General features: G+C 31.4%; 2 protein-coding genes across 3 annotated transcripts in view; both read right to left on the reverse strand.

The window, feature by feature from the left end:
- LOC144845394 (tetraspanin-5-like) overlaps positions 1-27992 on the reverse strand; it is a 206048-nt gene that overhangs the window by 9839 nt on the left and 168217 nt on the right. The window lies entirely within an intron of this gene.
- Positions 1885-16579, reverse strand: LOC144844709 (QRFP-like peptide receptor). Of its 2 annotated transcripts, none has more exons than XM_078701737.1 (2): positions 16084-16579; positions 1885-3166 (listed from the first exon to the last, which is right to left on the reverse strand). In XM_078701737.1, exon 2 carries the CDS (start codon positions 3149-3151, stop codon positions 2066-2068), a length of 1086 nt encoding a protein of 361 aa, XP_078557863.1. In that variant the 5' UTR covers positions 3152-3166; positions 16084-16579; the 3' UTR covers positions 1885-2065. The 2 variants fall into 2 exon arrangements, 1 of the variants encoding a protein (XP_078557863.1); XR_013612460.1 differs by lacking the exon at positions 1885-3166 and adding an exon at positions 7313-7396.

The following is a 27992-nucleotide window of genomic DNA, read 5'->3' on the forward strand; positions in this document are numbered from 1 at the left end:
ATAGCCTACAGTTACTATATACAGTATATATATCTGTATTATATAATGCACCGGTGTATAATGATATGCTTACGTTTGACACAATATGGAAGAAATACAAATGAAATACTATATATATTTACATATATATTAATTAAGCTGGATGATTTATTTAATCAAGAACAGAGCATAACATATTTTACAATTGGTATATAACATCTGTCTTTCGTTTCTTTCACAAAGCAGGGATATTGCCCCAATGTCTGCACCCGATTCTTCATGGTACCGTATTATGTGTAGAGACAATAAACAGGAGCACAACATTCAGTTTCTTGTTTCTAGACACGACACTGTACGAGAAGCGGCTGTCCAATGTTACATAAAAATAAAGGCACAATTACCTGCAAAATTAGTGAAAACAAAAATACGAAGTAAGTATTTATGTATCAATTACCGCCGTACAGATTTTAAAAATATTTTTTGCTCACAAGATTGTTAAATTCTTTTACAATTTAACGACAAAATAACACGTCTCATCGTTTAATAACAAATTTTATTATATCGTAAATCTGTTTGTAGAGATACGTGTTTAAAACCATCTGGAAAATGTACATACAGTACTACAACTTGCTATCTATAAAAGTATGACCCTGCCTACATAGATTGAAATACGTAGATTCAGCGACGAATCGACGAATATTAACAATAGCGTTTACTATTAGATTTTTAATTTAATTTTACTTAACAACACTACTATACGAAATATTTCAAAGAAACCGCAAATGCAAAGTTCTATCTTTAAATCCGTGATTTTAACAAATAGAGTTTTTTTATATTTCTTTTTACAATAGACACGTACCATGTGATATCCATTTACAGTGAATAAAGCTCTGTCTACACTATCACACTTTATGATATGCCCATATATGGACATGATTATGTTATATCACTACCATATTTGAGCATATCACTACCACATTTGGCCACATCACACTTTTTTGTCACATAAAGTGATAGTGTAGACAGAGCTTAATACTTAACTATAAGATATTATCATGAAAGAAATTTGATTATATAATTATATTAATTATATGCTTCAAAGGAAAAAAAGATATTTGTCATTATATACATTATATACATTATCGTGACAATCTGTGATTATTTGAATAATTAATCAAATTCAATAGGTAACTGCTTTCGGTGTTATTGCACAAACAATCTATTTTTGTTCAAAACAATGTTTAAGTTATAGAACGACAAGTAAAAGAAAGATAATTGAGATGATTGGGTACATATGAAAAATTAAACATTTTCCAAATTATTTATCTTATCAGGATATATTATAAAATGAACACATTTGGGTAATTAGAATCCTCTTCTGAATAAACAGAAAAGGTCAACAGAATATGAATACCATCTACATTGTTAGAAACGTGAGAAAGTTACTCTACATCATTGTATCATGCATGAGTTGCAGAACTTTTTCATTCCTCGAATAATTTATAAATTGTCGAATAAAAAAAATGCTAACATTTTGAGTGCCGAATTTGGCACAAAATAGAACACCTGAGTGATTAAAATTTAAAAATAATAATAATAATGTTCAATTTAATATAGCGCAAAACGCATGGCACTCCAAGCGCTGAACAATCAACAGAAAATGGAAAAAAGAGCAAAAGAATAAATATTGAAAGTGCAAATTAAAAAGGTGTGGGATTTGAGGAGTTGAATGTGCATATGATGGGCGATTCGGTTTTCCTGGTTGAGTTTGGAAGGGCGTTCAAGAGAACAGCAGCTGACCAGGACAAGGCGTTGTCCATAATATTTTGTTGAAGTTCGTGTAGGTATAGGCCTGAATAAAACCTCTGATGATGACCTTAGTGTTCGTTTTGGCGTATATGGAGAATAGAATTGGAACATATAAATATTGTTAGAAACGTGAGAATTTGTAAGTTGTTTGAGAGCTAGTTGAAACCGGTAAAATAAGGACATATGATCCCTGATAAAACTTCAGTGGTTAAGTTTTAACCAAAAATAATAATGTGCACTTTAGTGGGATCACCACAAAGTGTTTGAATCCACAATTTCATTGTTCTGGTGGTAGCATCATTAACTCTTCTTTCGTCGAAGGAGCGGATTGTTTGATTTTACGGCAGTTTATTCCAACCATGATATAACGTTTAAGGTTAGTGTTCATAAGGCCATACATAATGGGGTTCACGAAAGTACTACTGAACCCGATGAGCTTTACAATGAACATTAAAAAGAGATTTCTTGAACTATCGTCAAAACCAAATTTTTTCGTTTTTAATACAAAACGGATCCAGGTAAGTACATGATATGGTAACCACGAAAGAACAAACACCAACACAATAAGAATAAGTACTTTAATGGCCCGCTTCTTCTTTTTGACATTTCCTGTTGTTACGCTAGATATTCCATTTCCGCCTCCACCGCTGAATGTTTCCTTGAGCTGCCAAAGTTGACCAACAACTTTTGAGTAGAGAACGAAGATCACAAGAAATGGTAAAATATACAAAATAACCGTAAATAAAATAGTGTAGCTTTTGATGTAAACCTCCGCCCATGTCTCCTTACAAAACGTATATTCCAGTAGCAAAATTACCTTTTCAGTATCGCTAAAGATAAACAAGGGTAAAGTGAGCAATATTGAGAAAATCCAAACTATGGCCAAATAACCTAGAGCATGCCAAGATGTTTTTATCTTTCTGTCCTGGTGAGGATGACATATCACCTGATATCTGTCACCTGCTATGCAAATTAATGTCAGAATACTTGCTGCTATGGCCAATGCTGTCAAATAATTTCCAAGTTTACAACCAATTGTGCCAAGTATCCAATTGAAACTTATGATCTCCACAACTGTGAATGGAATGCACACGCAGGCAATCAACATATCAGCAACTGCCAGAGATGCTACAAGAATGTTAGTTATCGTTCTCATTCTACGGTTGAATGTGATGATGTATATTATGACTGAATTTCCAATAAAGGCAAACAGGAATGTTATTCCAAACAACGTACACAGAATAAAGCGAAGTTGATATGACAGACCTTTAAGGCAGTAGTCGCTGAATTCTTCCAACTCGCATCCTTCCTCAGCAGTTAAATTTAACTGATCTAGGAAAATTTGTATTACATCCGCAGACATTTTCCAAGACGTTTTCTGTAGAATAAAGTACAATATCGATTAGCAGATTTAGCAGTTATAGTTTCAATAACAACAATTGAATCGCTTTTATTTACGGTATTAATTTAGTGTAGAATACATAAGCTATGTTAAGATAAATAAAACCACAACTCTCATCTCATCAATTTCCTTAAATATAATTTCTACATGCCAGATTGTGAAACAAAATATTGTTTTTCTCGCGACGGTATACGGAACGAGTAATTTATATGAAAGATTATTCCGTTGCGTTTGAGGAACGGCTTTTTGATAACATTTTGTAATTTCAATGACCATTCATAAGAAATTACGTTATTATGAAATATTACGATAGGCTTAAATACATCATTTTATATACTGTAGTTTATAAAATTAGTTTCTTTAATAATATAGAACGGTCACTGGTTAAACTTCAATTACAAATAGTTCAAAATCTGAGTTATATTTTGCGTTACTTAACTTGGGTTAACGTAAGATAACTAGTATATCACGATTTATGTTATCAATCTGCGGTTCACTTTGACAACTTTATACATGAAAACACATTAAGACACATAAATCTGCTAGTTGAAAAGCAGGAGACAAAAGGATTAATGTTCTATTATTGGAATTCCACCTTGAATTTGTTTTAGTTTTTTTATTTTCTGCGTGCGTGGAATTACTTTATACTTTGTTAGGTTAACGGTTTTTATTTAGTTTTTAAAATAAATAAAATATTTCAAAATACACATGGATGCATATTACAATTCTTATGTTATATTATGATTAAGTTGGAGGCGTGAACTATAATAATCATCAGTTACCCTGCAAAATGACAAGCGGTGATCCATACGTGTTCGTTAAGTATTTGTTAGAACGAAATATAGGATTATCTCTTATGGATCAACCGACCGAAATGGCGTACAATTCAGTTAAAAACAAAATAAACCGTTGACAAAATTGTCTTATGTTTATACATGGAATAATCTATAGTATACTAAAGTAATTGTAAAAGTGTTGTTAGCTATTAAACTATGATGATACTGTACATCATGATTTTAAGAGGCGTAAATATTTCTATTGAAACATAATAATAATAGACTAATAAACTATGACGCCTAAAATGGCGTACTCAAAATGTGACGTCATAAAGTAAGTGCCAAGCAAGCTCTTAACATCTTGTCATTAAACTAATAATTAGTTTCCCTAGGTTACGATAGCTAATAAACCTGTAACACTTTGTGTTGTGTTGATGATAAGTGTAAATCCTATTACACACCATTGTCCATGGTCAGTGTTTGCAATGAAATGGCATAGCTTTCAAAACGGCACATTGTTTCTACCAAAACTTGTAATATTGTTATGTAAATTGTAATTGTATCATCTCCATCTGGATACTGTATTTACATATCTCAAAATGTAATATTATTCCTACTGATAATTGAGAAACTGATAACTGAGGAAATGATCTAATATTAAGACAGATATTTTCATCCATCTAATTTAAATTTATGTGGTGGGTGTAGTGCGTTACAATCAAGAAATGGATGATTCAGCCGTCAATCCCAGGAGTATAAATCATCACCCTTTCTACTTTTATAAGATTCAAAACAAAAAGAATCATCATAAACACTAAAATAATCGATAGACACTAGACTCCAATTTATTTGGATAGAAATGTCAAAGCTTCATATTATGCACTTTAAGGCGTAAACAAACAAAAACAAAACATTTGACGAAATCGATTAACCTGGTTTAACTTATCACATCGACTTTTTGTTACAAGCATACAGTATGATTTATAGTTTGATAAATTATTATTATTATTGATATACGTATATGAAGAGAATGCACATACAACAATTCAAACCTGTTAGAAATAGTATCTGATAATGACCGTACTATAGACCTAGATTTTCCAGTGTATCTATGAAAATATCATAATTTTCATCGTACCATAGACAAATTCATAATAATAATAATAGTAATCACATCAGACAATTGTTAAATCCTAGCCAATTAATATAATCAGTTGTAACATGTGAACATGTATGACTTGATTTTAAGATTTGTACTGAATCATTAAGATGCTAAGCCTGAGACTGAATTGGTTGGATGCAGAACGCATTCACTCATCGACGAAATAAGTTCATAGTTTCAAACATGGCAGTAATTATATTCTCATCATCAATTCTTTACAAATGGACATATAATACGTTATTAATGGATCGTGACAATGCTCGATGATCTTATCACTATATTTACTCACAAAGTATCTGCAAATAATCAGTGTATATACCTGTAGTGTATTCTATACAGCAACGGCCCTAATTTCATTGATTACAACTAAAATTAGATTCTTCGTGCTACAGGCCTACATTAAATAAATTGTTCCTGCATAACTGCATCGTGCAGAGTGGACTAAGTGAGTTGGACTGTAAACTAATTGTAAATGACGTGCGCTCACTATTGTCCAAAACTATACAGATAGATAATTTGACTGTATAATTTCTACATTTGGGAGACCAAAAGTACGCATCAACATGCATATAATACGTAAATTATGCGACCGGTTCAACCTTCACCTCAACCTTATGAATGTTATTAAAGGGCAATTCTCATTTATAATAACCACAGTACTGTCTTCTGGCTAATCCGTGTGTTTGGTTGATTTTGTATATAGACTTTCCTTTAAAAGAGTGTTTTAATGTTAAATGTAAAATTGCAATGACCAAATTAACTTACGGAGAGACATGAATTGCTATTAAATGAAACATTATAGGTAAGTCAGCTATATGTAACATATTACATGGTTACATTGACTTTAAGAAATATTAAGAGATATTAAGAAACATGTATAACCATGCAGAAAATGTTCGTGAATTACATATAAATATTTTAATCTCGTGTGTAATATGTGTGGGAATTCAACATGCCCACATGGGAATAATATCATATCATCGCAATCAATTCTAGTTGAAAATCAAATACTCAGTTCAGTCATATTATAGTATTCATTGCTTAACATCTAGAAATATTCAACATTTATTAAAGAAGGGTGTTGGTGAAATCCCGATATCAATCTGGAGGTACATCAAGATAAATTCAGCGTTAGCAGAATATCCTTGAAAAAGAAAAGACCAAATTAAAGCTGATGAAATCCCAATGTAACAGTTTACCTGGAGATATATTCGGCATTAACACAAAATACTTAAAGATGATAAGGCCTAAACCTAGTGAAATCCCAATGCGACACTTTACCTATTGTATTTGGAGTCACATCAAGACACATTCAGCGTAAACAAAAAATCCTTTAAAAAAATATATAAGACCAAAAGCTGATGAAATCCCGATGCGACACTTTACCTATCTGGAGATATATTCGTCGTTAACATAAAATCCTTAAAAAATATAACAATAAAAAGATAACTTTTCAGCTGTAATGAAGCAGTTGAAATATATAAACATCATCACATCATTACTTATCTTTGTGCCAATAAAACTAGACAATTTGGCGAATTATAGTTTGCTTATTATTCCTAATAAAAAAAAATATGTTGTAAAAATTGTAATAAAAAGCTACGTAAAGTAATGAAGCAGAAATGTACATAATTATACATTATGAGAATAACTAGGGCAGTAAGGAGAGAGACAGATTCTTTATTCAGTTATAATTACTTTATACACAGGTACCAAACACATTCAAACACATATTGACGAGAACAATGTAACAACTTTCAAATAGAATCATTTTTTCCAGTACGGCAGTCATGTTCATTGTACAACGTAATGCATCTTTTTTTCAAATTGTGTTTGTTGAACCAACACATTAATATTCTGTTATAATACGGTGCAATATCTACACAAAATGTGGCATGATTAATGTAAAAATAAGTATTATTGCTGTAAATGTCATAATCATATTTGTTCAGCATTATAGAATTGCTAAAATGATATGAACAAATTGAGATGTTGTTGTTCTTGTTTTGGAGAGAAGCTATAATAATAATAATAGTAGGATTTTTATAGCGCACATACCACTCAAGAGTGCTCAAGGCGCCTATACAACCAGAGGAAAATTATTTAAATGACTCCATTTTCAGCAAGATATTTAATTTCTTTTAAATCAATAATAATGTTTTGTATTTAAAAACTAACCTGTTCAATGTCGATCCAAATTAGTCAGGCTAAATTCTTAAACAAACATGCGTTTTGGAACGTGAGCTTGGTGTTGAACTCGCCCTCAATCTGTATTATGAGACAAGAATAATTTAATAATTAATTATTGTTAACAAACGCATTAACTGACAGTGAGAGCAATTTTCAATGAATTTAGAATTTAAAAAAAATAACAATGGGTAAAATAAAACATCGCATTACTGCCAAGATCTTACACAATAGAGTGCTACTAAAAAAATAAGACCTACTTCCAAAATGTCTTTTGTTTACAACGACAAAAAGCTATAGAGTGAAACCAGTTGCATCCATTTGGAAATGTTATTGCAGACCAGTGGTTCAAGCCGCAAAACACAAAAAGACAGCCCTTCCAAAACCCGTGCTCATTATTTTATGGGATTTAGTAGGCCTATGTTACCTTTTAATGATAGATGTTGATATGACAATGTGTATAATATTTAGAAAAAAACGTTGTGTTTTAGTATTCTTATCTTGTCGAAGTAAACAAAACATTTATAAAACACGTGGTGGGCGTATACTATAATCTAAAGTAAAACGTTAATCAATCACTCTTTTATCAGGAATATTGATCTAAAACAATAGTAAGACTATATACACTTCTTTCAGTATACGAGCGCATTGAAAGTCTCTTAAATTTCCTGCGTGCCAATTACTCATTCGATTTGCCAAAGAAAGATTCTTTAACAGCGTAATCTGTAGCTCTTAAATCCGTGTCCTAAGTTTCTGTTTTGTCTCTAAATATGTTTTTTTAAAAAGCCATACATCAATTGGATAAAAGACGATTTATCTGAGATTGATTTCTGTTTAATATTAATTAAGAAGCAATTGATTGTCCATATTCTGATGTTATGGTTAGCGGCTGTGGATTTATTGCGTATATACAGTATATTTGACGTGTTGAAATTTATTCTGAAAATAATTGACTTTGATTTCAAGATCTTAAAATCACAATATTTATGAAGAGGTAAAGTAAAACGTTTCATCTTTCATATATCATCCCCGTGGCTTTATTTTTATTGTCAAAACAGTAAATAGTATAAGTTTAAATATTCCATTTCAATGGCCTAGAATGATTTTATTTCAGATATTTTCTACAAAAATTATTGCAATAATTCAAGTTTCTGTAAATATTTCTTAAACCATCAACACATGCGCAAGTAGTGTGACAACGGAGTTTATAATAAAAACATCAAATCAAATCAAAGTAATCTGATCAATCAAAGTATTGATTTCTTCTTTCTCCTTCAATATAAAGAAAAGCCACCTTGACAAAACAAAGGTACATAGGATATGTTCAGTTGTTAAACATAGTAATATTAGAAGAAATAGAGAAATAACATGATATTAAGATTTAGTAAAATTCATGTCAGAGTTGTATTATACAGTTTGCAAATTTTTATTTCGAAAGTTAGTTATATAATGATTACAACATGTTTTTTTTTATCTTTTATGGGTCTCTCCCATCTTTATTAATTCAATAATGTATATACAAAAATTCATTATCATATAATATAATAAAATAATATTATAGAACAAGACAGCACACAAACAATCTTTTTATAGTACTGTATACAAATATTGCACATACATTAAAATAAACTTTATAATATTATACGTTATGGATAGTGTTTCAAAAAACATACATTTTTTTATTTATACAGTTTTTCAGGTACGTAATACGTTTCATTATTTTTATACGTAATTGTTGTTTATAGCATTGATAATATGTATTTTCTTATATTTTTTTCATTTATAAAGAGAGGATGAAGTGAGGCATATTTCCATTTATTTAGTTGTTTTAATACATTAGCTTTGTATATGCTTAGCAAACCAATTGAAAAAAACATGATCTACATATGTATTTCCAGTGCCAAGTATTATATTTTTGAAATTTGCCTCGATAGTTATAAAATGATTACAATGGTGCTTTTATAACTTGAGGTTTTACATTTTACATTTTGGTTGATTTTAAGATTTAAATGATATATGAGTGGGGGAGGGGTTGAAGAAAGATATATAACAAGGCCGAATTGAAAATGTCATCAAATTAATATCAAACCTCAAAATATTTTTCTCATGATGCATGCTGTACTAATGAATGTAATATAATAACTAATAAATGTATTCAGCAAATAAAGTGGACAAATTATGAATAGGTAATAAATTGATTTATAATTAAATTATATGGAAAGATTGATGTACGGTCAAGCCGCACTAGACAAAAACTCAGCCATTATGTTTTGTACATGGACGCCAGGTAAAGTAGAATATAATTTAATTCTGAACTTGATTAGTATTTAGGAGCTATTAGGCAAGAACGGCGAATACTTTACTAGAAACTACTTGCTATACATTTGTTGATTCTCTTTACTGTATATCCACATCACATGCTATGTCCAGTATAGTAGAACAGTGTCACATACTATATATCACATGTAAAGCTGTATTATGTTAATGTTATGGGCTTATGGTCTATAAATGGCATCACATGTGATGCATATGTGAAACTGTCAAAGAATTTGCATATGATATACTGTAAAAACAGTATATACAGTCCCGAGAATCAGTTATACTACACGCAAGACTGTGACACCGGGTGGCCTGAATAGAATCGATTAGAATTCCATTTTTTTAGAAAGTTACTAGTTATCTTCCAAAAAGACCTTTTCAAACTGTTTGGAAAGTGACTAGTTCTTTTCTAAAAGTAGATGAAAATCGATCCGTGAAACCTCTATATTTTGGTAACCTTTTCAAACTCAGAAGTATGGATCCCAAAAATTAAAATGTCTGAAAACCTAAAAGCAGGTGATATAGAAAATAAATAATAATCTATAGAACTGGGTTATACGAGCTTTGATGTGAAAGTTTGATTGCAATCAATCAATCTTCTATATGAATTTGAGAAGAAGTAGATCAGTCCAAATTCTAATTTATAACTAATACTTTAGAGTAATGCGTCAGTATTGATATTCCATTTGTACAACAAAGCTCCGTATCCGTGATTAAATGGTGCCTTTTTGAAGTTCTGTATTCGTTGAAATATCTATTAATTTTCAGTACGAATTGAACTATCAACTCTTATTACGTAAAGTTGAAATGTCATTGCCAACTGTAAGGCATTGTATCGTTTCCATTATTTGACATCGACAATTGGAAAGAGTAAATTCGTTGCAGGGAATGAGAGTATATGATGTGTCTATGATCCTATACTATTTAGATTAAAAACACAAGTATGTGACAATTCCTTTGCAACACAAGAAATACATCAGCTATCATAGGTGGATTTGACAAGAATGGAATTAGTATCCCATCCTGCTAACCATTATTAAACCATTAATATCTTCCTGGGCTCTCACGTCATTACCCATCAGGAATTTGCAATCACTATATCTAGTAATATGGATCAATGTTTTAGGATGGAAAGATTGGTTCAATAAATGTATGATTATTTTTATTTTCATCATCAATCAGTCACAAATAGATAAGAATGTTTATTTGTATTCTTGCTGCTTCATAGATAGGTCTGTTACCAACGCTTGACATGAAACAGCCCCATCAGTTTCTTGTTTTTAGACCACATGATGATCGTGTAAAACATGTTATGTTGAGGTAGGCCTAATTGTGTCCGTAAGAAGTATTAACTTCACCTAGCTAGCCAACTCTGAACTGTGACAAACTTGGCGGCACTGACACATCTATAGAAATTAGGAAAGATGGGCCTATACTAAGTAGAATAATAATAAACACGACATGTCAATTATTTCGCATGGCGCTTTTTTGGTGCCTTCATATTGAATTCGTCAATCAATCGTGTACACTATAAAATGCATCACTCTTTATGGTGCACAATCAAGATACATAATTACTTGTTATTTTAGCCTGTATGTAAGAGACTGCGAATGGAAACTGTTAGCATGTATAATCAGTGAAAATTTGAATGAATGATTTGCGCATGCGTCAAGTCAACTAACCAAAAACTTCTAAATTTGAGAACGTGTTCAGTGGCATTTTGACGTCCGCTCTCTGATGATTGAGATACAACGACGCCATAGCACTGCGACAAAAAGGAACTAAAGCTTGGTTCCCACTAGGACGTAACGCAAGAACATAAGCGCAACGCAAGTGATACCAATAACAAGCTATGGATGAATCAAACTGTCGCTTCTCATTGGTCAATTCGCTTGCGTTCTTGCGTTACGTCCGAGTGGGAACCAAGCTTTAGTTCCTCTTCTTCGTGTGATTCAACTGGGAATAATATACAATGCTTCACATCTAACTATCATGGAAGAAAAAATTGGGACATTACTGTAGACCTATACACTACCATCAATAGATAAATAAAAAATGAATCTGTCTAAATATTGGATTATATATTTTTTTTAAATCAGGATACAATAAGATAGTTAAGACAAATAGTGTGTATACGCAGATAAATCTATTAGCTTATGTGAACTTGCTTTTACAAGTTGAAATATAACGTGTTTAAATTGATTTTGCTTGGGGATCTATTTGTCATGTTAATACAGGATAATGGAAAAACGGCTTATGGATACCCGCGACCTTCAGTCGTGTCATTAGAGTCCTACAAAAGTCTTTAAGGAATTTAGTAATATACTAATTAATCTGCAGTGTATGGTTGTACCACGCACCGGATTTAAATGCAGTTGTACTAATAGGAAATAATCTTCTTGTAATTAAAGGTTATGATACAAATTAAAAGTAGAAAATAAATTTCCCAATCAGAGTTTGATCATTTTTTAATGCTCGGCAATTATATTAGGGACGAACGGGAATTGTAATAATAGTCAGTGTGCACGAGTATTGAGTTACAATCATAGTAACCTAAATGTTTTGATATATAGGAAACTAGAACAAAAACTGAAATTTTAAATTTTAAAACAAGATATTACCATAACGTGTGTGTTACAATGTGATTTCGAGGCATAACCTTGGATTTTTCAGTTTTTTAGAAAATACTGAGTGATGAACAATTATGTATTTTTTTATTTGAAAGACACAGATATCGACCTTTACGGAACGGGAATAGGGTAAACTGTTCTAGGCTATGTGGATATGAGTAGTTATTCATGAATATAAATAGTGAAATGAATGAAGATGACTTGTCATCAATATAAGCACTCTGTACATGTTGTAAATATAATGTAGCATGCATCTAATAGATGTGAAGAGGACAGAGAGAGGAGAAATCAATAGAGGCAGGTATCGCATCGAGTTAAGTAAATGTTTCAAAGGCTGGTGCAATTATAATCCTATGTTTGATATTTCAGGTAAGCGAATACAAAGTCGATAAAGAAGGTAAAAATCAATGAAATAAACTATATAGTGTTGATTTAAACAGTAAACTGCTTCCAATGTTTGATGTAAGCATAAGTTACAAACTGTTTAATGACACGCTGTATATTTCAATAATCAAATCCATAATCACGGAATGAATTGTTAAAAAAGTTTAAATAATTGAAAGCACGTGTAAACTTTGACAATCAAATGAGATGCTGTTTGGTAAAACTGGGGTAAGTAGTAACCGTCAGGTATCGTCCAGAAAATAATAACTTAGGCCTATACCTCTCATAAAAACTTGTTCTTTGAACTGATTTATTTTATAGATTTTAAATCAGTTCAAAGAACAAGTTCATAAATGCACAGGTTAAATTAATATTTCAGAAGCGAAACGGAGTTCTTAAATTTGCTTAATATCTTCTGATGATCAGAAAATGGCTGAGATGTGCACTATAGACTTTCTACTGTGATAAACACCGATATAGTTCATTGCGTGTTAAATACAGGGAGAATTACGTGGTTTCGTCACATGTTTAATTACATTTTATCAAAATCAATAGTGACGTTATAATATTATCTGCAGCTGACGTGACTTGATTGAATTATGTAACATTAATAAAATATCATAATAAAACTTAATACTTCGTTAAGAACTCCTACGACGACTGAACGCACAGTTAGACGTTCTTCTTCTTCAAGGTCGGTAATATTTCGATAATCAATTCTAGACATCTACATTACAATTGTACTCTATGTTATATATATTTTATTTTTGTTTAGTTTATCAACAACACAAACAGCCCAGGGACTGGATCAAACATAAGCCTATAAAAGCAACATTCTGGTATCATATACAGTGGGTTTCTCAATACTTATAGACTAACTCTAGGTTGTTTCTTCAGAAATTCCCATTTAGATCGTATTTAGAAGAAATTAATGTATAAAGGTACCTTGTAACATGAATCACCCAAGCCCTTATAGACCTATTTTCTTCTTGAATTATGCTAAAAAATCTTGTTCAATATGTGATACTCAACAAAATACAGCATCTTGTTAGGGAAATGTCTATTAGTTCTGACATATTAAAAAGTATCTTCTTTTATCAGCTCAGGTAGGAGAATACGGTGACAGTGTTCTAATACATCTGGTGCCTCCATTGAGATTCTTTTAGATTATATGACTTATGACTGTTTAAAAATGGTAATAACAAACGACAGGTTAACATTAAAATGTCAAACTCTGGAACACTCTCGGTCCAAATCGATACAATAATGTATTCACGTTAGTTCAATAGTTTATTTATTTTGCATGCTGAAAAATGTGAGAAATTTAGAAAAGAGTCCACACTAAGCATGTTTTAATCTCGAAGTGTTGAATTTACGCATGCGTATTCGCATTTCTTTCTGTTTGTGACGGGACAGAAACGCACAACCGAATGTATATTCGTTGAAAACAGTTTAAGTTCACAATTGAAACATGTGGTCAATTGAAATGAAATTAGATTATTTTTTATTCATTTTTTGGAGGTTCGCCATTGAAGGTATGTAATCTCTCACCGATTGTATTGTTTTATCTCACCTACAGTTTTTAATGTTTATTATAATAAATTGTTATGAATACTTTCTACATTTGCTTATTCGCAGTGAATCGCCGTTATTTAGGTGCTGATTGTAATTTTGTCCTGATTACATACTCTAATATTCGTGTAATTCAATTCCAGCGGTGCAGATATACTAAATGAAAATCATAATCATCAGGCCACGAACATTTTTTTCAGGAAACACTAAATTCAAGGTTAATTTAAGCGAAAGCGGACTTTCTATTAGGTAACAAGAATATTGTGCGGAGCAAGGCGAATATATTAAACTGCATAAATAAATATATTAATACATTTATATTCTCTCTTGAGTAAGTTACGCTGAATATCAAGCAGAAGACAATAGATTTAACAATAGAATACTTTGTGGTGTAAATTTCAATAGAAAGTAACAATTCGTATTTGTTATATTAGTACGGCAATAAACTCGGTTTTAATGCGGTAAAACGCATCTAAACGTAGCTATAATGATGGTTTCAGTCACTTAAAGATAGACACACACAGTACGATAGCATTTATAAATAACACATACGAGACATATTTTTCTAATGTTCAAACACATTAATTGAATAAATTGCATCTACGTAAAAACGGTATTAAGATTTTTGCTTTGTTCATTACCGATAATCGAATCCCCATAGAGGCAGAATAATGGTAAGAAACAATTCGGTTTAAACCCTGTGATGAGTGCTAACTAAATGTCATACAGACAATCAGTAATGTTATCCCGTAGATAGCAGCGCGGAGACGTGTCCCTGCAATTAAAACACTCTTTTCCCCTCTATAATGATAACATTCAATACAGAAATATCGAGAAAAAAATTCAATCAGAATTCCCGCGTTTGTTTTAAAGCAGCATTATTAATTGATCCGTTCGAAGGATCGGAACTGAAATAATTGAAAATCGTAGACGGATTCGGAAGACGTTTTCCGTTCCGTGAAATGGAACAAGTGTGAATGCAGCTTTAGTGGATAAATTTAATTCATACATGGTTCAATGAAGGGACATAACCCTTTAGATAATCTTAATCGATAATCTTTTATAGCCCAATGGATAATGACTTTCCGGCTTCTCTCATTAGGCTTTTACTGAAGGTATTATCCTTTTATGTTTCTCATGAGAATAATTTCGGACTCTTTATACTCATCTCCTCTTTTTCCATCTATTATAAGCAATTACATAACTGTACTTTACAGTATCTTTATTTTTAGATTTCGTTTGTAACAATCTACTGCCGCCTTGGAACTATACCTCAAGCTAATTTAAAAAAAGCAATAGATTATTTTTGTTCAGTAAAGTTTTATTATTTACGTCACAACAATTTGTTAGAGAAACTACAACCAGTGAGCTTTTGTTATTAAAATCTTAAAATGTATAATAAGCTATTTTATTGTGATTATCTTTTTTTATACTCTTTGAATGCTATCCACCATGATAATTATCTATTCTTATATAACCACCATAAAAATATAATATGTGTCTACAAATTTACTAATAACAACGTTCGATAATTATATTGCTTATTGCATTGTACATATTATGTTCTATTTATCTGTTTTATTATATTTCTGTCAATAGTCAATGATAATAACGAAAGTTACAGTTAATATAAGCTTGATCAGAGTGTCTTATTTTATTTTTATATAAAAAGTAGACAGTTGTTTAATAAACTGTGACTAATAAACATCAATTATGAAGTACAATAACAACATATTGATGTGATTATTAAGTCACGATTGTTCCTAGCCGAGATAACTGTACGATTTATCCAAGGTGTAGTAATTATATATTATCACTGACTGTTATTACATTTGTTATTTAGAACTCAGCAAAACACCTTACCTTTTAAACTCTCTGTCTTGTTAGGAACAGGTATAATCACATTTACAACTTGTTCCTCGTTCTGGCAAGTGCCGCTGTCATGTGTGCATCGTCTGTAGCGTCAACTGGTATAGCGATTTGCACTGTGTATTGTATTTAAAGCAACGCAGTAGACACGCAAGAAATCAATCAAGTGTGCGCGCATGCTCAGTTAAATTCAGTTCGATCACTCCAAAAAAAAGCGTATCCAGGAAAGAATGAAATATACGGCTCTAAACGAATATCAATTTCGATCCATTATTGCTCATAGTTCTTTATTGCACTTGTGTTATAACAAACAGGAAGGTCGCTGGACAATAATATATCAAGTTCCAACTCAATTATCGTAATCAACACTAATGTCCACCACGCATATGCGCACATGCGCAATGTATTCAATTAGTAAACATGAATATTTTCAGACAATAAACTCATAAGCAATATAAATCATATAGATTATAAGTGATGACAGATCCAATTAATAAGTTATGTTATGCTGCATAGATTAGAAGCATCAACAATCAACGACATAAACAGAAATGATGTTTAGATGTTTAGAAAAAAGGACTTTATTTTTTGAAGAAGAGGTATTACAGAAATAATCGACTCGGTGGTATTGCTGAGAAATCCAATAAACACCACCATACGATGTATGCATGTACCGCACATTCAAGCAAATCCTGAGAATTTCTTGTTTGTATGTTTTTGTTGCCGGAAAATGGTTTAAGAAAATCAAGTATAATCGTTTTTTAAGCCCACAAAATGCATAAACATAAATAAATTGATAATTTGAGGCCTAATAGAAAGAAATAAATTGTATATTTATCACAGAGAAGCGAATATAAGTTTACCAACATATTATTAAAAGATGATTATGCCCTTGTGATCTTACTTGATCAATTGAATGTACTGGTGCAGATCATGTGCCGTTTAATACTGTAATGAATCAATCCATGTAAAAGGACCTCTAACACAAACATAACAATCTGCCTTAGTGCCGAAATGACAGTAGCGATAATAGAGTAAAGTCAAATTAACTATGATATCATTACGTGAAGTAAACATTATTGCATATATTATGTCCTTCTGTACCTTTACGCACACAATCTACGTGATACGGTATCAGTTTAGTTAATTTCCCACCAATTATTTACAAATGTAGAATTCATTTCCCATTTACTAACATTTAGTAGCAGTAACCTAATTATTTCACGTGTATATTTTCACTTCAATTATTAAATATTACAACATTAAGTTAATTTCAAATTCTGTTTTATGTTTGGCAATTTCTCAGTGAGACCTAATGATTATGTTTGTTTGTTTGTTTGAAAGTACAACATTACAATATTCATGCTAACTGTGGCATAAGTCCTGTTATAAGACAATCCTATAAAACATTTCAATGCTTAAAAACCAGCCAATTGCAACTTTATTTAATACTATACCTTAATTAGTATTTATTTTTTTTCTTTTAAAATACTAGATTAATCTAGATCTTTACATTTTGAAAAATCAGAAAAGCTGAAATATCGCATTTTCTTCTTGGTCTGCTAATGTTGTTCTACGTTTTTCGTGATACTCGCGAAGTTGATTGTCAATAAATTAGATTACTTGAATGGAACTAAAATATTTTTGTTCTTAAATAAGCTTTCAAATAGCGCCATCAACATAGTATTCGACGACTGTTGTAATGGACTTTGCCAGTTGTCTAAGCCATGGCTTTGGAAAAGTCTTATAGATTAGACAAGCTTACACCAAGACAAAAGTATTTAAATTGTAATCCGTCCAAGTACAATATTACAGTATGTCCGATAAAGCATTGTCTTATATATAAATTAAAAAGCCAACTACATACTGTATTGTATAATGTGTTTATGTAAACGCTTTAGTTTGGTTATACACAAGTCTAATACATTCAATTACACGCATACGTGCGTGTTTCCAATTTCTCATATTGACAAAGGCAAAAATTAGTTCTTAAGTTCTGGTAATGGGTAAACAAACGTGCACATTCGTTGTTGAACTTTACAATTCATCAAATATGATTAGCACTAATAATTAAAATGCTTTTGCTATACAATAATACTGATACACAGTGACACTTTATTAACAACTAATAATATCTATAGAGTGATATAGAAACTGCCATAATGTATAGTATGAGTTCATATTTAGTCCGTTTGAAATCCGTGATGGACAATTGTCGTTTTTCGTATTTTGTTGTTTCAAAAGCGCTATGAAAATAACGGTTATTAAAAAATAAATAAATGAAAAGAAAAAAATAAAGAAAGATTAAGTATTTATAGAAATAGTAAAAAATTCCGACAATGGTTACAAAAATCATTTGGCTGACGAGACCAAACTTTGTAACAAACTTCATAATTTTGGATTTAAGGGATAAAGCATCTATATATAAATTATGGTTAATTCTGACATAGGCGAGCACAATGCAAAAACTTCGGTACAAATCTCCGCCATGGATACCTACCTTATCTATCTCAGATGTACCGCGAAACGTAGATTTGATAACATTAGTTTTCACATCGACGCTATTGTTCCATATTTCTATCTTAGGAAGATATTATAAAGGGTTTTATAAGAAATTTTCTGATTTCAATCGGTAAATTTTAACTCTACGCGCGGTAGAAGTTATTTCCGGGTTCACGGTAAGGTGTGTCAATCACCTTGCAAGTTCCCTGCATTGTTGGTTTCAACCAGGGAGTTGTAAAACAACTCCCTGTTTCAACGAAGTTGGCCGTTGGTGTTTGGTGGCGATAGCCATTTTGGTTTTTTGTTTGTTTTCGGACCGCGCGTGTGAAGGTATAGTAATTACATAAAGATCAAATTAAATATATTCATAAAACATATGAGTAAATTGTGGGAAATAATTATATAAAATGACATCGCGAGAATTGATGTCTTTTGTTTGAAATCGAATGAAACCCCGATAGCTGAGTTGTTGAGAAGCTGCCAGGACTTTATGTATACTGTGCGCTATCTGTGTCCCGTCAGGACCCTGTGATACTTCTGCCCATGTTGCAAGCCGTCTAAAACGTCTTCCTTCTTAGGCCAAAACGGCTCACTGTGTCGCGGAATAATGTATTAATTATATCAATTAGGATGGTATTTATTTGAATAAATGCCCGGAACACCTCCTCAATAAAACATCACTTAAAATAATTATCGCCACTCAACCCCCACCCCCCACCCATCCAAATACCATCTAATAAACGCCCATCCACATTTATACACACAATATTGTATTATATTTATAACACAATTATACTATTTTTAGTAGATTTCATCGGACTGTTATCTACAATTTACCAAGCATTTGTTATTCTTTTTTTACCACTTTTCATATCTACAATAAACACTTTACGTAAATTAATTATCTAAGAGACTGAAACAGGTTAGTAAGTAGGTTTAGTTTTACGAATATCAAAAGTATTTAAATAATGGTAACCGTACAGGCCAGAATGTCCTTCTAAAACTTTTTAACCGAGTCATTATCATTCCGAGAACCATCGTCTACACGTCCTAGAGGGGGAGCGAGCGAAGCGAGCTCACCCTCTAGTTATCATAACCATCATAATTAAGTAAGAGTCTCCTTCTGTATTCTTTTTTTTACAGTAGTTTTACAGTACAGTTTTGATAAAGAGCTGTTGCCACAAAGGAAATGAATATATTCTGAAACTTAAAGAAAATATAGATCTTCTACATATTTGATAACAAAGGTTATTGCCTCCTTACTGATGCTAATACGTGATTCTATCCACTGGTCATAAAACAAGTATAAATCAATGAAAAAATGATATATATATTTAAATGTTTAGATGCTTGACAATGTTGCCTGTGGGTTTGAATAAAATAGAGAATGCATTTATTATATCAACCTAAATCTGAATTTGTGTTCTTAAGGTGATGATGATGGGAATGGGAAATATATCTTGTGAAGAGTTTATAATTAATAAAAGAAGTTCTATAACATTTGCATATTTTTAATTTTAACGTATTTCTAATAAGCACAAAGGCTTAGTCAGTCGTTGTGTATATTACTGCTAAATGTTCCTATACATTACAACTGTTTGTTGTCCAATTGTTACATGAATATATTCTTTAACTTGTCTATAGTTTTCTCTGAAAGGTGATTTTGCATTCATAAGGTTAACTCCATTGCATACCGTAATGTGTTCAACCTTTCTTTAAAAAAAAAAATGAGTAAAATGGGTAGTAGAATTGTTTTTATTGATTACCGGTACGTATGAGGTATTCCCCTAAGGTACTTGAACCAAGTGTTATTGCTAATGTTTACGGCACTAATGTTTATTCCTATTTATATAATTATTGGTTTCATGTGACGTTTTTTACTTTGATCAATCTAATACACATGTTTTTCTCGTTAATACATTGTCGCGGTGTTTTTACTACACGTTTATGAAGTTTATGGGCCATTGACTGGTTATACATATCAAAATGTTTTCATACAAACGTAAAGTTCCATTAGGAGGAGTGCGTCATATTTATGAATTGTTACATTTTTCTTATTAATATTGTTTGATAAAAAAAAAATAATGACATTATATTGACGATGTTACTATGATGCTGTATTAATGGATTGGTATTAAAGCTTGTTTCCACTATGACGCAACGAAAGAACAACAAAATGACCAATGACAACGCGATGGCTCATCACCCAACGCGTCGTGGATTGGTTAAATTACTTGCGTTGCGTCCTAGTGGGAACCAGGCTATGACACATCTCGTCCTGGCATTTAGCAAAAGGTTATAAAAACTCTAAAGATAACAAGTTCAATTGAAATTAGGATCAGAAACATTAATGTTTCTAAAACAATGGACGTGGTATGTTAAAATATGTTCTGATTTTAATCTTCGTGAAAGTTCAACATTAATAACAACGTCACTTTATAGTGATGTTCACAAATTGAACTCACCGTTATTGAGAGTCATCTGATAATACTGACGTCTTCAGATACTAAACTCCTGAACCGCCTTTTTCTGATAACCATTAGGTTAAAATATAATGTACCAAATAAACCTATGAATTGCTCTCAGAGGTGATCGCCACTGCAACATTGGTTCGATTTTCACAACAGTATATCGATATTTACCGACAATAACCTGAGTGACATGTCAAGGCTTTAAATGAGTTATTATAATATTTAACTGAAAAATCAGAAAGACAACAGTAGCGGATCCTTTACACGCAATACTCCCTCCCAACCTCACTCCCTCTCACACCAATTATAATCAGGTTATTCTACCAACAGAAAATTAGATTTTAATCATCTTTACATGTATTGAGGGTGCTTGATCAAAGAGGTCGAAAACCCGCCCTCTCCGTTCTCAAAATAGAATTGTGTTCCCAACCCAATTCTTGATTTTTTTTAAATTAAGCTATTATTAATTCATTGATTTTTGTTTGATATATACCCGCCCCATTCGAAATATCTCGATTGCAATAATTGCCGTAGTAGTAGAATGAAAATAAACCTACTTTCATAAATTTGTTATGTCTTAAAGTAAATAATATAATCTGCATAGGATAATTGTGTTTATACTTACTTTGTGCTGAATTGTTTTAAAAGTAGAATGACTAAAACAAGTGTTCACTTCACTTCATTCAACCTAAATGTACAATCATTATTATTGACATTTTGATTGAATTGAATAATAATATTGAATATAACATAATGAAGCCACCGGGTTTTATTTTATCTAACTAACATTCCGAGTGTTACACTTATAGATTTAGGATTAATGGATTTTAAAGCATTAGTCTTGTATATTCCCATCGTTAAACCAGATTGATTGAGGGCCGCATTTTCAATATCTGCTAGTGGATATCCAGCTGTCTTTCGAAAGTATGTTCGAAAATAGTTCATTGTTACAGTTATGTAACACGTTGAGCGAAGAAAGGTATCCTTAAATTCAGTTTCATGCACGTGTTTTTCTATGAATTTTGGATCTATGTTTTCCTGTTTTCACGTCCAGTTTATTTTTTAGAAAGATCTTCTCTTATCCATCTCAATTCAAGGAGATGAAGATTAAGTGCCTTAATCGTTGCTCATGACATATATTTAATTCTTGGAACCGTACTCTGTAGTGAAATTTCTCTTGGATTGACATGATATTTTTGACATTATTAGATTAAATTTAGGTATAAATACATATTCTTACTTCTGAAACCTAATCAGAATTAGAATTCAGCTACTTATTTTAACGACATAAGCCCTTTACAAACAAACATTAAATGAACATCAATATCACTATTTTTAACTGTGTAATAAGAATATCTTCCTGAAAAAGCATAACTATGACAGACCTGTTTGAAATCTTGGAAAAATGTAGGCCCACTGGAATTTTGACAACAATTTTGAATCAACAAAATTCAGCAGAACATTATACAGATCATAAGACAATATAAACCGAAATAAAGATTGAGCCAATAGTAGGCCTCTGTTGTTACGTCCACAAACGATACTTTATTGCTTGGTTTTGTTCAATTCAATACATTAATGCAATTTCCAATCAAAGCCATAATTATATAGGTCTACTTAACATTATACCCTTTGCGATGCCTGTTAACCCGTCTGACAATCCATCCGGCAAGGCCGAACAGCTTACAGACTATCAAAACCACCATTTCACAGATTGTGTGATAAGTAAGCGCCATAAGAACACTATATAAAAGATTATAACGTCGATGAAAAGTAACTTAAGTAGAAGCTCACATCAAAATCAAACAATTTTCAAAAGTGATTTTTAATCGGTTAACCTTGAACTGGCGACATCAGGTGATCATTACTGTTAAAATGTTTTACGAAGTTTGATTTGATTTGCTCAGGCTTCCGTTAAAAACGAATCGAATTCACTTTCACGACACAATGCGTTAGTTCACTTCAACAATATCCGAATCATAAGAAATACCAGGGAAGAGGAAGAGTGGAATTTCCTCTACTCTTCTAACTCTCCCATCTGAAAGATGTGTTGCCACGCACCTTTTTATTATCGAAATCCAATGTTCCTCCTCAAGGAAAGAGTGGAATCATCTGGTTCATCCCTTCATCCGATTAGTATCTATTGGAATAATACATTACCTAAATACCAATACCCATGAGATGTTCAATTCAATTCAATTTAATTAATTCGACTAAAAGTAAACATTACCAGAAATATATGTTTACATAGACTAACCAAAAAAGTATCATTGGTCGGGGGACGACATGGAGACTCAAACAAGTTAGTGAAGATTAAATCCAGGAGATAAATAGAAGAACCGTAGCTGCCATTTGTATCGGCAGAAAATAACAAAAACATGACAAAACAAAAAAGGAAATAGTTCAAAATTCAAATGACTGGTTAACCAAAAAGCGAAATGAATCACTGTCAAGTTGCTCACCAAAAGGGAAAATGAAAATATTGTTTATATGAAATAATGTTTAATATTAAACTATATCTAGTCAAAAAGCAGTTAAAATTTCAAAAACACACTCGATTGATTTTAACATTAGGCCTAATGTTATGTGCCACGTTGATTTATTGTAATTAACGTATCTTTCAAAGATTTATCATTTTGCATGTAGGCTTTTACTGTTGTAGTTATGTTTTCATAATTATTTTTACAATTATCATCAAATGGAAATAATGACTGTATGTATAACTGAATCAGCAAGTACCAGTATAATTAGTACATTACACATTATATATTGTGCATGTATTATTATAATAATTGATAATATGTAGGCCCATATTATTTTACGTTGAAAACATAAATTAAGTCTATCAATTCTCATAGAAGAAATGTTAGTTTGAATATTATCCATTCAATCATATATTTCCTCAACCAAATTTAGAAAAAAAAGAGAGTTTTATTCATTTAATTGTCAATCGTTTTGGTAATACAATCCCAAGTCTCATTATTTTGTAAGATTAAATCAGAGTAGGTTACTGTTATCGAAGAGTAAGACTATTTATTGTATTGACAGTATTAATTCATGAATGTTTCAATGGCGATTTGATGTTTCCTTCTCTGACTGCACATCAGATATCGTATCACTAGAAGATTCTGTTTATGTATACTAATCTCTTTGATTTAAGCCTCTTAAGTACATTTAATCTACAACAATTCTGTATTGTCTTAAACTCAAAGTATAGGGCCTAAACATAGAAATTTATTCAATAGTCATTTGAGCGTTCGTTTCCCGAAGAGAGAGTAGAAAGAAAGATTGATTATTATTGATTATTTCCCAAATGTATCATTGAAATCGTTGAAATAGGTCGAGTTTATGAATTGCAAATATATAAAACCATTCTTTTTACAAAACATAAAATATGAAAAAGACACATTGAAAAGAAAATAGTAATTGTTTTAACAAGAATGAGAGTTATTAACTAAACTTGGGCCAAAATGGAATCAAAGTAAGTCACCATGACGGGTTAGGGTTTTGTGCATTTATGTTCAAAGCTAAATAAGCTATTGTTTCATCCAAAGTATAATATGTGAACTCGTCACCATGACGAGTTAGTGTTTTGTTCATTTATGTTAAAGCTAAATAAGCTATTGTTTCATCCAAAGTATAGATGTGAAACTCGTGACTATGACGAGTTAGTGTTTTGTGTATTTATGTTCAAAGTGATAAGCTATTGTTTCATCCAAAGTATTATGTGAACTCGTAACCATTGCGAGTTAGTGTTTTGTGCATTTATGTTTAAACTAAATAAGCTATTGTTTCATCCAAAGTATAGAAGTGAACTCGTCACCATGACGAGTTAGTGTTTTGTGTATTTATGTTCAAAGTGATAAGCTATTGTTTCATCAAAAGTATAATATGTGAACACGTAACCATGGCGAGTTAGTGTTTTGTTCATTTATGTTAAAACTAAATAAGCTATTGTTTCATCCAAAGTATAGATATGAATTCGTGAACATGGCGAGTTAGTGTTTTGTGTATTTATGTTCAAAGTGATAAGCTATTGTTTCATCCAAAGTATAGAGATGTGAACTCGTCACCATGACGAGTTAGTGTTTTGTGTATTTATGTTCAAAGTGATAAGCTATTGTTTCATCCAAAGTATAATATGTGAACACGTAACCATGGCGAGTTAGTGTTTTGTTCATTTATGTTAAAACTAAATAAGCTATTGTTTCATCCAAAATTATGTGAACTCGTCACCATGACGAGTTAGTGTTTTGTGCATTATGTTCAAAGCTAAATAAGCTATTGTTTCATCCAAAGTATAGATGTGAAACTCGTCACCATGACGAGTTAGTGTTTTGTGTATTTATGTTCAAAGCTAAATAAGCTATTGTGTCATCCAAAGTATAGATATGAACTCGTGAACATGGCGAGTTAGTGTTTTGTGTATTTATGTTCAAAGCTAAATAAGCTATTGTTTCATCCAAAGTATAGATATGAACTCGTAACCATGACGAGTTAGTGTTTTGTGTATTTATGTTCAAAGCTAAATAAACTATTGTTTCATCCAAAGTATAGATATGAACTCGTGACCATGGCGAGTTAGTGTTTTGTGTATTTATGTTCAAAGCTAAATAAGCTATTGTTTCATCCAAAGTATAGATGTGAAACTCGTCACCATGACGAGTTAGTGTTTTGTGTATTTATGTTCAAAGCTAAATAAGCTATTGTGTCATCCAAAGTATAGATATGAACTCGTGAACATGGCGAGTTAGTGTTTTGTGTATTTATGTTCAAAGCTAAATAAGCTATTGTTTCATCCAAAGTATAGATATGAACTCGTAACCATGACGAGTTAGTGTTTTGTGTATTTATGTTCAAAGCTAAATAAGCTATTGTTTCATCCAAAGTATAGATATGAACTCGTGACCATGGCGAGTTAGTGTTTTGTGTATTTATGTTCAAAGCTAAATAAGCTATTGTTTCATCCAAAGTATAGATATGAACTCGTGACTATGACGAGTTAGTGTTTTGTGTATTTATGTTCAAGGTGATAAGCTATTCTTTCATCCAAAGTAGGCTATAGCTGTGAACTCGTCACCAAGAAGAGTTAGGTGTTTTGTGTATTTATGTTTTATCAGAGTGACACGTTACAGCAGTGTGTGTTTTACCAACAGTGACAACTTAAGCACTCAAACAATGTAATATCGTACATACATCCTAATGGCCAATTATCCTACTTCTGTGTAAAGCCCAGATTTTTAATAATAACTCTGCCAATTCCCATTTTAATAACACGTCTTATACTAAGGGTCCCCATGTGTTCGCATGTTCTGAATCTCACAAATACATCTATTTTAAAAATTAAGTATCGCTTGGGTAGTTACATTTTAAGATTATTTCTCAGTCTTTTGTAGATTCTGTTTTACGAAAAGTGTCTAAATGCGAGTTGCCATAACAATGTTGGATGCAAAATTGAAATGAAATGTGTTTTAACCAGAAGTTTAACATAAAAAGTCGTTAACGTTTCATTCATGAAAAAAACATGAGAATGATTTAGGTCCTACCCTAAGCTTTCGCTAAAATTCTACTTAGAATGTTTCTTTTTTTCATGTTGCTGTATCAGATCGATGTACACACACAGCAGGCGTACGTGAAGAAAACAGATTGGTAGAAACAGATTGTTTTCTTTCCTTTTTCCTAAACTAAAAAAAAGTAAAAAATTACTTAAAAGTACTTTTGTAGTGATCACCTTTATTTTAATCAAATACAATTATTAAAAAATATATAAATATTATCGCGTTACAATATCACATGATATAATTATATAAAAAAGCACTTGAAATAACACATTATTAAAGCTATCATAAGAACATTGTAAACAGGAAGAAAACAACTAAAGCTAGTTTTGAAAAGATTTATACTCATTTGTATTTACTATTTTGCTGATGTATGTTGCCATTCATTTTATTTAGTGTTGTGTTATTCACAAACAGGAATTCGTAAACATTACATTGTCAGAATACAAAATAAAATAACGTCTTAATCGCCAGGGAAACAGACCTCTTTAAGCTGAACGAGCTTAATTTGTAAAAAGCTGTTTCGTTTGTTCAAAGATGTTTTATGATTACCCTGTTTCCTACACAATTTAGTTAAATTAATACAAATTGTTAAGGGTTATTGAATTTATACATGATTTCTGTCGTTTTATATTTTATCTTTTTGTATTGAATTGACATTAATATCGTTATTTGAGCTTGATCATTTTTCATGATACTTAAATAGCCTGTAGTAGTAATTAACAGTAACTAACTGTTGCAACAATTATTTTAATGCTTTTAGATTTTCAAGCAAATCATTTTGAATAAATCACCCTAGAATTCTTAACCTTTTATTAAAAAAAAGTCAAATGCAGTAATTGAAATGCAAATCTAAGGAATGAGATCAAGAAGGCCTAGGCGAAATAGGGAAATTAACGAATTGCATATAAATCATTCATTAAATTACAGCATTCGCCCTTTTTTCTACTAAGTAACACTCTGTCTCCACTGTCAAACTTGGTGTGACAAACAAATGTGATTTGCCCATTGACATGATGATGTCATATCTCTACCATACTTGGGCATATCACTACCATATTTGGGCACATCTACTAGTTTGATAGTGTAGACACACAGTAGCTTAAGTCAGGTAGCAGGAATCAATGATAGTGTCTATGACAATTTTAATTGTACATGTCTGCTGACAGGTTGGATTCCAAAAGATATATAGTTTATTCATACGTTTGTAATGAAATAAACCCACACAAGTTCCAAAATATAGATATTTGAATAATGAGTTAACATACAGTTATCCAGAATCGAGCAATCATTGTTGGTCTACCAAGTAATTACCTTTCCCAAATTTCTTCCGTTCCAAAAACATGACCCTAAACAAACTTATACATTAATC

Source organism: Antedon bifida, chromosome 6 (genome assembly GCF_963402885.1).
Source record: "Antedon bifida chromosome 6, ecAntBifi1.1, whole genome shotgun sequence".
Lineage (NCBI taxonomy): Eukaryota > Metazoa > Echinodermata > Crinoidea > Comatulida > Antedonidae > Antedon > Antedon bifida.

Coding starts and splice junctions, on each gene's coding strand:
- LOC144844709 (XM_078701737.1), bottom strand. CDS start 3,151: ATGTCTGCGGATGTAATACAAATTTTCCTAGATCAGTTAAATTTAACT.